This window comes from Haliotis rufescens, unplaced genomic scaffold (assembly GCF_023055435.1).
Source record: "Haliotis rufescens isolate VD_foot unplaced genomic scaffold, xgHalRufe1.0.p SCAF_6, whole genome shotgun sequence".
Taxonomy (NCBI): Eukaryota; Metazoa; Mollusca; class Gastropoda; order Lepetellida; family Haliotidae; genus Haliotis; species Haliotis rufescens.
In genome coordinates this window covers 18,134,455-18,145,160 of record NW_025964334.1, presented here as the reverse complement: position 1 = coordinate 18,145,160, position 10,706 = coordinate 18,134,455, and the positions used below count along the sequence as shown (strand labels likewise).

General features: G+C 42.1%; 1 protein-coding gene across 1 annotated transcript; it reads right to left on the bottom strand.

Moving 5' to 3' along the window:
* Window positions 1-370: 370 nt before the first annotated feature.
* LOC124140588 (insulin-like growth factor-binding protein 5) lies at window positions 371-10,337 on the bottom strand. The gene is made up of 2 exons (XM_046508237.2): window positions 9,751-10,337; window positions 371-757 (listed from the first exon to the last, which is right to left on the bottom strand). The coding sequence occupies exons 1-2, from the start codon at window positions 10,103-10,105 to the stop codon at window positions 741-743; spliced, it is 372 nt and encodes a 123-aa protein (XP_046364193.1). The 5' UTR covers window positions 10,106-10,337; the 3' UTR covers window positions 371-740.
* Between the last annotated feature and the right edge of the window lie 369 nt (window positions 10,338-10,706).

Genomic DNA, 10,706 nt, shown 5'->3' with positions numbered 1-10,706 from the left:
CTCTATCACAGTTGACAATTACAACTGGATAAAGTGTACCACTGGCCCTTTACCATCTCTATCACAGTTGACAATTGCAACTGGATAAAGTGTATCACGGGCGCTTTACCTTCTCTATCACAGTGGACCATCGCAACTGCATAAAGTATATCACGGGTCCTTTACCATCTCTATTACAGTGGACCATCGTAACTGGATAAAGTGTCATACACTTCTATGTTAACTTGATAAATATATCGCATTGGCCCTGTCTTCACTAGGACACAAGACTCTCTTACCTAACCAACGACTATAATACACATCGAAGGTCGACTGTGTTCACTCTCCAAAAGGGACGACAAAAATACTAAGAAATACATAAATCACAACATTAAATGAATAGTTTTAATCCTTTAAAGTGCATTCACAACAGGAAGGACAACTTGGGGAGCAAACATAACGATCAAGTTGAGTTGAGGAATATCACAGGTTAAGACACTTGATGATTCTGCAAGACGATATCCAACTGTTCACGTCACGTAAGCATCTCAACATTGGACATAGTCAGGGGTTCCCTGTCCCCAGTTTCACACCACGCACTGATCCTGTAAGATGTCCCAGCCGACATGTCTCCTGTAAAGGCAATTAGTGTCCTTATCCCACTCCAGCTAGCTTTGTGGCTTACTTCAATATGAGCTTTCTGCGCATGTCTGTTCCCCCGGATGGGACATCGAGGAAGCGTGGAGAAGGTCCCAGTGTTATTACTTTATTTTCTTCTCTGCAAATAAAAGAACAATGATTACTCAAAAGATTTGTTTTAAAACAAAAGACTCAGTTAGAGAAGCATTTGTTTGAAAGCCTGTCCGTATTTCAGCTGAAAACGGTGAATGTCAAGCTTATAACTGATATGAGACTGAACACGGGGTATGTGAAGCTTATAACTGATATGAGACTGAACACGGGGTATGTCAAGCTTAAACTAATATGAGACTGAACACGGGGTATGGCAAGCTTATAACTGATATGAGACTGAACACGGGGTGTGTCAAGCTTATAACTGATATGAGACTGAACACGGGGTATGTCAAGCTTATAACTGGTGTGAGACTGAACACGGGGTATGTCAAGCTTATAACTGATATGAGACTGAACACGGGGTGTGTCAAGCTTATAACTGATATGAGACTGAACACAGGGTATGTCAAGCTTATAACTGATATGAGACTGAACACAGGGTATGTCAAGCTTAAACTAATATGAGACTGAACACGGGGTGTGTCAAGCTTAAACTAATATGAGACTGAACACGGGGTGTGTCAACCTTATAACTGATATGAGACTGAACACGGGGTGTGTCAAGCTTATAACTGATATGAGACTGAACACGGGGAATGTCAAGCTTATAACTGATATGAGACTGAACGAGGGGTGTGTCAACCTTATAACTGATATGAGACTGAACACGGGGTGTGTCAAGCTTATAACTGATATGAGACTGAACACGGGGTATGTCAAGCTTATAACTGATATGAGACTGAACGAGGGGTGGGTCAAGCTTATAACTGATATGAGACTGAACACGGGGTATGTCAAGCTTATAACTGATATGAGACTGAACACGGGGTATGTCAAGCTTATACTAATATGAGACTGAACACGGGGTGTGTCAACCGTATAACTGATATGAGACTGAACACGGGGTATGTCAAGCTTAAACTAATATGAGACTGAACACGGGGTGTGTCAAGCTTATAACTGATATGAAACTGAACACGGGGTGTGTCAAGCTTATAACTGATATGAGACTGAACACGGGGTATGTCAAGCTTAAAACTGGTATGAGACTGAACACGGGCTGTGTCAAGCTTATAACTGATATGAGACTGAACACGGGGTGTGTCAAGCTTATAACTGATATGAGACTGAACACGGGGTGTGTCAAGCTTATAACTGATATGAGACTGAACACGGGGTGTGTCAAGCTTAAACTAATATGAGACTGAACACAGGGTGTGTCAAGCTTATAACTGACATGAGACTGAACACGGGGTGTGTCAAGCTTAAACTAATATGAGACTGAACACGGGGTATGTCAAGCTTATAACTGATATGAGACTGAACACGGGGTGGGTCAAGCTAATCACTGATATGAGACTGAACACGGAGCTTATGTAAACTCACACAACATTTGTCACCGGTTGGGCACAGGTACGAGTACATTGTCGTTGATACATTGCTCGATAGACCTATAATGAGCTACTTCCTCGGTCGCAGATAATTAATTACACACAGAAAATCGTGCAGCTCCCTACTGGTAAATCAATTTTATCAATGTGTTATTCAACGTGTATGCCAATATGTACAGATATAATATGGGTGTACTTCCTCGTATCACTGGCATTTGTCACCAATCAAGTCGTCATGCTACTACTAAAGATGTGGACAGTTACTCTCCCAGACCACATGAACACCTACGCTACCAGAACAGTCGAACAATAAGAACTATTTAACAGTTACACGACAAGAACAGTTGAATAGTTACACTTCCAAAACAGTTGAAGAGTTACACTACATTTGAACAGTTACATTTTCACAAGAGTCGAAAAGTTAAAATGCTAGAAGAGTTGAGCAGTCAAGCTCCAAGAGGAGTGAACAGCTGAAGAGTTACACTACCAGAACACTTGAAGAGTTACACTACCAGAACAGTTGAAGAGTTACACTACCAGAACACTTGAAGAGTTACACTACCAGAACACTTGAAGAGTAACACTACCAGAACACTTGAAGAGTTACACTACCAGAACACTTGAAGAGTTACACTACCAGAACACTTGAAGAGTTGAACAGTTACATTGAAGGAAGAGTGGATCATTTTCACTACAAGAACCGTTGAACAATACAATTGCCAGAAAAATTGAACAGTTATATTGCAAGAAAAGTTGAACAGTTACATTTACACAAGGGGGCACGGTTGGCCTAGTCGTCAAAGGCGCCGCAATTCGATGTGCAGAGTTTCGTCCCTTGGACATGCCAGAAAGCTATGATTGTGGGTTCGAATCCCGGTTCGCCCAGATTATGTTTCTAGGTTTGTCAGCACTATACCCGTGCTCGCGGGTTTCACCGAAGTGGTAAACGTCTGAGACCTGCATCACTTCGGGCTTTCCTCCCACATTAAGCTGACACGTTGTGATATAACTGTAATACTGTTAAAAGCGGCGTTAAACCCAACTCACTAACTACATTTCCACAAGAGTTGAAAAGTTAAATTACTGAAACAGATGAACAGTCACACTACCAGAGGAATGAACAGTTACACTTCAAGAACAGTTCAACAGCCAGACTGCTCTGCAAGCACTGCTCAAGACGTTAGCACGGCAGTTAGTCATGATGTAAACTATATACGCATGAATGGAATAGTTTCTCACCAGCCAATACAGGGCATATTCCGTCGGTGTGTCAGTGATACATTTGACTGTACCACTTATTATTAACAGAACGAGACAAATGCCCTTTAGGTTGGCTCCTAAAAAGGAACATCTATTCTGACCAAATTTAAAATGCGTGTATAAAGCTGAGGTCGAGTTTTAACAAGAGATTTATCGAACATGCTGGTGAAAATTCATTGGTCTGGTGCTTACATAAGTCCATTCAAATGTAGGTGTATTGTTGTTCGAGCTTTTACATTTTTTCTCACACGCCAAAACAAATCAATATGGCAATTTTGTAACAGAAATAGAAACTTCTACACACCCACGCAGTTGTTTGTCCATTGTAAAGGGGGCAATTCTTTCTGACAAAGACAAATAAGCGTATTGGTATTTGGAAGAAGAAAAAGACAATGGAGCGCACGGGCAGCTGAAGATAGTCTGGTAGACAAAACGACCCCTTTGTTGGCGCGTCGTGGAGGTTGATGGATGAAATTGAAGCTCGTGTGTCTAGGCAGTAAGCCATTCATATACTATAGCAGTACATCGATGTGCAAGCAGGCTCATATCCTATACTTTAAAACGAGTAAACATAGACTCCCAATAGAAACTGGAAATGGCTGAACAGTTCTTAAAACACAATATGACATTCAAAATACCACATTGTCATCTTGCTGTACATATTGTCTATTGCAATATTCTATTTATACTCATGTACCACCGATGGTGATTGGTTATTCTAATAATAATCTTGGAACTTGTAAGAGTACTCCTTGCTGAATCAGATCTACTAGATGACATCATAAGTGGTGAGGTAGAACATACTTCAGTCGGTTCCTATCGATAACGATGGTCATTGTTCAGAATACAAAATATTTCACAATTCCAAGGTTAAAGGATTATTTCGTCATGTTTGTGAAATATTTCACATGATAGATCCGCCCTAACGCACGACTGTGACAAGCTGGATCATTATAGATTTGCCTGTCCGTACATTTGGGGAAGAAGGCGATCATTATAGATTTGTCCGTCTGTACATTTGGGGAAGGCTTGGGTCATTATAGATTTGCACGTCCGTACATTTGGGGAAGGCTGGCGTTATTATAAATTTGCCCGTCTGTACATTTGGGGAAGGGGGCCATCATTATAGATTTGCCCGTCCGTACATTTGGGGAAGACTGGGGTCATTATAGATTTGCCCGTCCGTACATTTGGGGGAAGAGGGGGTCATTATAGATTTGCCCGTCCGTACATTTGGGGGAAGAGGGGGTCATTATAGATTTGCCCGTCCGTACATTTGGGGGAAGAGGGGGTCATTATAGATTTGCCCGTCCGTACATTTGGGGGAAGAGGGGGTCATTATAAATTTGCCCGTCCGTACATTTGGGGGAAGAGGGGGTCATTATAGATTTGCCCGTCCGTACATTTGGGGGAAGAGGGGGTCATTATAAATTTGCCCGTCCGTACATCGAGGACTACAGGGATCATACAGATTTGCCCGTCCGTACATCGAGGACTACATGGATCATTACAGATTTGCCCGTCCGTACATCGAGGACTACAGGGATCATACAGATTTGCCCGTCCGTACATCGAGGACTACATGGATCATTACAGATTTGCCCGTCCGTACATCGAGGACTACAGGGATCATACAGATTTGCCCGTCCGTACATCGAGGACTACAGGGATCATTACAGATTTGCCCGTCCGTACATCGAGGACTACATGGATCATTACAGATTTGCCCGTCCGTACATCGAGGACTACATGGATCATTACAGATTTGCCCGTCCGTACATCGAGGACTACAGGGATCATTACAGATTTGCCCGTCCGTACATCGAGGACTACATGGATCATTACAGATTTGCCCGTCCGTACATCGAGGACTACATGGATCATTACAGATTTGCCCGTCCGTACATCGAGGACTACATGGATCATTACAGATTTGCCCGTCCGTACATCGAGGACTCCAGGGATCATACAGATCCCCTCTTAGTTATAACATATACAGTAGCTCCGCACTTATAAATGCATGTATCTATAGCTCCGCACTTATGTTCACAATACGTACGATGTTCACAACAGCTCAACACTTACGTATACGGGTTACACAAAGGTATATAGTTACGTACGTGTGACTAAAGAGCCCACCACTTACGTTAATCTGCAACAATGAAAAATACCACAGGGCAACGTGCCACAACGTGAACTGAATGAAGAAATTAAAGGTCGGATGAAGGCAGGCATCCTGGATGACAACGCTTTGATTCAGTCAATACGGCACCCTTCCGTCTTTGATGTCCTACCATGTCAAAGTACCAGGCGCTTAGTACTTCAAACACCACTCTACTGGGGACCTAAAATTGGCCAAACCATCCAAGAAAAACTGAAAATGGGGAGGAAATTGCCTCTGTTTCATCCATAATTAGAAATGTTCATCGCATTGTTAAGCGAACGAGAATTATGTCCCCCTATTACGCCCTAATAATCTCATTGTTATATCAACCTTTGTCCACCGGATGAGAACGCTGTGTTGTAAATCTGACATACAACATTGATATTTTCATATTTGCGGAATAGATTGTCTGTAGTTTAGTTCAGCCTTGTAAATATGGACCGCCTCCGCGGTGTTATGGATAGCGCGTCTGCCCCGAGAGCGGAAGGTTGGTGGTTAGATCTCCGTCAGCGTCATGCCAATAAACGTTGAAAGATGGTACTTGTTTTTACCATGCCTGGCGCTCGGCACTAAGGGGCTAAAACAAAGGCTGGCCGGCTTGGAGTTAGTATACTTCTGGTTGGGGTATTCATGTTAAACTTCTGCATGTATCCCACGGGGCTAGCATAATATATCCGGCACATACATGAATGCACATTGCGAAAGAAGTGAAAATAACCTCGAACATAGGGTTAAATGAAGCGACAAAACCCTTTCCATATCCAATAGAAATTTCTGTATAAAGCAGAGTCGATTGTACGATTCCGACTATATCATGAGCATGTGTTTACGAATCCCTATCAAACAGTAATGATACCAGGTGTTCACGAAAAGGTGAATTGTTCACCTGAAAAAAAAACCGGGAACATATGGTACAAGTCAAAATAGGGAATTGCATCGGACATTATTTTTGTCACTGATACGTCAAATTTGGAAATGTCCTCCACATGTCTATCATAAAACTTTTTGAAAGCTTTACTGAGGCCTTGAATGTTGTTACCTTGATCAAATAACTTCTGAGCAAGAGTCGCAAGACGCCATTTGAAATCTTGGTAGAAAAATCATGCTCGATTGTATCTCAAAAGTTGTGAAATGTAAACACCAAAAGCTGGAGCTGCTGAAATATTGCAGTCCTAAACATGTTCAGAATTGTGTGTAAAATTGAAACATGTTTAAAGTCTAGACAACTTTAATTATAAACGTAGATTGCTTCCTCGTATGCCTGCTCTGTTTTGTTTGTTGTTTTACGCCACACTCAGAAATATTCCAGCAATATAACGGCGGTCTGTATATAATGGACCAGACAACCCACTGATTAACATCATGAGCATTGTTCTACGCAATTGGGATACGACGTTGCATCAACTAAGTCAACGAGCCTGACCACCCGATTCCGTTGGTCACCTCTGGGTTGCTGAAGATCAATTATAACAGGTATCTACGATGATATAGAAGGCATATGGCCAATATGGGTATTACAACGGGACATATTCAACACCACTGGATTCCAAGTTTATAATGTCAGATATTTCTTTACAAGAAATATTTATTTTTGCTGTATTGATCAGTGGAAAGAGAAAACCATGAATATTCAGAGAATCCTGTATTTATTATAAAAATATATTTGGACTGAAAACTTACCTTTAAAGTGAGATTGTGTGATTTATCACTTTAACAGCATAAACTTCAGATTTTAACATGCTTTAATTGGACAAAGGTTTATGCATAACAACTTCTATATTATACTGTAATAGCGACGTTTCGGTATAGATCCTTACACCGTTGTCAAGCAAGACTGATAAGTCCTAAAAGCGTTGTCAAGCAAGCCTGATTATAATTAGTCTTGCTTGATAACGGTATGAGCATCTATATAAACATATATATATACATATGAGCTGACAATGGTAACTAAGAAATTATCTGTGGATTGTACTTTTTCGTGAACACCTGTTATCGACAATATTTAATACTGGTTCATAAACACATGTTCATGATATAGTCGGAATCCGACAATCCACTTTGTTTTTGGCAGAGATTTCTTATGAATATTGAAAGGGTGTTGTCGCTTTTAATCGGGCATTCTGTTCAGAATTAGCTGCAAAACCATATATTTCTTTAACTAAACCTACGAACTTGAATATTTTTTAAAGAAAAACAAAAATGTAAATTTTGTGGCAGACAATTTCAACAGTCTGAATCAACAATATCAAATGGTTGGTCACTGAATGGATGACTGTGATGACACTAAGTGTAAGATGTGAAGTGTTCTCACTCACTCGTCAGTCCGCACGGGGATGTATTCTACCTGAGAACCCCCACAGTGGTAATCTAGCGTGACATCGATCTCAAAAGTTAATATCAGATCATGGCGTCGGGTCATGAGCAATCGTCAGCATCCATAATCGTATCTCATTCACAAAGCGCTAGGCCTGACGTCGCGTTTACGCTGCCCGCTGCCCTGTTGACCGATGTCCAGTTTATTGGCCTGAATGGATACCTGCATCACCTGCAAGTTGTCCATGCCTCACGGGCGGTCGAAAATGAAATCACAACGTTAATAACTACGCTAGCTACAACGCCGAATCCCGAGTTCATCAATATGCGCCACGTGAGCGTTGCATTACAATCAATTTCCCGCAGAGTATCCCAGCTGCTGTAATACTTAGCGAAATTAAATCAATACTAAATTAGTAATTATAATTATAGCAATGAATGCAAAATGTTATTTAGTTTCTTTGTTCTTAGTGTGTTTTCTCATTTAATAACGCTAGATCTTTATTTATTTTGTTCTTTGCGGACTCTGTGTGTGAAAAGACTTGTGGGTGGGAAACGTATAACAAAATTGAAAAGTCACTTCATATTGTGATTTTGTTCTTTCATTTGAACGAAGTGCCATATGTCAGTGGTGAAAGCTTGTTGCGTCGTTTAACTATTACTTTTTTGTCTTGCAGGTTAACGTGAATATGCTTTTAGGATCTTTTTCCCACTTTCTTTTGGCTCGGTTAAAACCAAAGAAGGTTTTATGAATTGTCGTTTTATGAATTGTTATTTTATTCCGTAAAAGTACAAAATACCATTTTTGGTACAAATACTTCCGATTTTTAAATCATGAATTACCGTCCAATATGCAAAGTATCTCATATTTTTCAAAATTTCATTTCTCCTGAAAGGAATTTGCTCAAATCAGATCATACGAAGGATTTCTCTCCGTTTGCTCTCGAATCGAATTTATCGAAACCCAAGAATGTTACGACCTTTTTAGACTTATTTAACACGAAAAGGTACGATATATCTAGAATACGTTGTATTAATTCTTGATGTCTTGATTGAAAGAGCAAAGCATTTAGAATTATCTTTAAAACAATATGTAACGTCACAACTTCGTTTGTTGATTGCGGCGTAAAACCAAACTCAGTCAGTCAAGGTCGCCGTGGTATACTGTTTAAGGCGGCTGCAAACCTAGAGGCTGTGGGGTAGTCTAGTGGATAAAGCGTTTACTCGTCACCCTGAAGACCAGGGTTCTATTCCCCACATGGGTACATTGTGTGAAGCCCATTTGTGGTGTCCCCAACCGTGACATCGCTGGAATATTGCTTAAAGCGTAAAATCATACTCACTCACTCACTCAAATCCTATAGACTCACTCAGTATTGTTTTTGTCAACTTGAACAGATCAGTGACAGTTACAAATCATCTTTTACCTGTTATAACCCTGGACTATCTGGAAAGAATTAGTGAGGTGAGGTGAAATTGGGTTTAACGTCGCGTCCAAGATTACTGCACTTATATAGCGACGTGCATGTACGTGTGTGTGTTTGTGTGGCTGCTTGTACTAGTCCGGACTGATGCCGATTTATAGTGCTAGCCCACTGAGATACCATGCCGCAGTTTAAACATGAATACCCCACTCAGACACAGTAAACTGACTCCGAGCCGACCAGTCCTTGTTTTAGCCCCTTAATGCCGAGCGCCAGACAGGGTTACAACAAGTACCATCTTTTAACGTCTTTTGGTATGACGCGGCCGGGGATCGAACCCCAAACCTTCCGCTCTCCAGGCGGAGAATTAGATTAGTACATATCATAATTTCGTACACTGAGTTCATGAAGATACGTTACTTACCAAAGATAAAGGAGTATGTTTCCACACCAATGCACACAGCTCTACCAAGCAGCAGGGCGTTGAGGGGGTTGGGGTCCGACATGTCGGGGCGACACTTGAGCCCCTGGGCACAACGCCCCACCGTCACCCCACACGACTCCCCCGACCGCCGGGCACACACGGGGCAGCACCCACAGATCCCGGCCTCTAGGACGAGTTCGCAGGGTTCCAGTGGGATGGAGCAAACGTTCGCGTCACAGGGAGGGCACTGAAACATGTGCTGCATCGTTTGGCGGTCTATCACCACCGCTTCCGACGCGAACCACGGCGCTACCAAAACAGCCAAACTGAGAACAACATACCCCACAGATGACATCGTTGTGAATGAGGACGACACCGCACCTGTTGGTGCCGCGACGGATCAGATGGGGAGAGCAGGTGGGTCTCAAAGTGTCAGTGTTGTTACACAAGTCACGAAGTTTGTCTTCAAATCATCACACGATGTGTAGGATAGACCCGGTCTGTGTAGGCACTTGTTGAATGACCAGCTTGTCCTATGGCGAGCGTTATAAGCTTATATCGGGACAGTGTAAGTGGCTCTCTGTCAGGCGTAAGGGCCCCTCCCACTTCGCCCCTCCCTCCCACTCTCTCCCTTCAACATCATCACTCCCAGTGTCCGCACTGAGGCGCGTGGGTGAGCCTATTAACGCCGGCGAGATTACGATCAATGCCCTGCGTCAAACACAACGTTGTCACTACTAAAGCAAAGGAAGGATAAATCAGGACTTTTGACGATATGATTTAGCTGCTTGAGTTCCGAGGTTGATAAATGCATTCATGAATGTGCTTCCATACTACACACGGCCATCATCAAAGAAACACATATAACATGAGAACGCTCCAAGCATGTGCAAAGTCCTTTCTGTTTTGAACAATATTTGACCGTGGTAGTGGTAGAGCGTCTGCCATGAGAGCGG

What these genes read in the sequence shown, in the direction of transcription:
- LOC124140588 (XM_046508237.2), bottom strand. Translation starts at nt 10,105, where the DNA reads ATGTCATCTGTGGGGTATGTTGTTCTCAGTTTGGCTGTTTTGGTAGCG.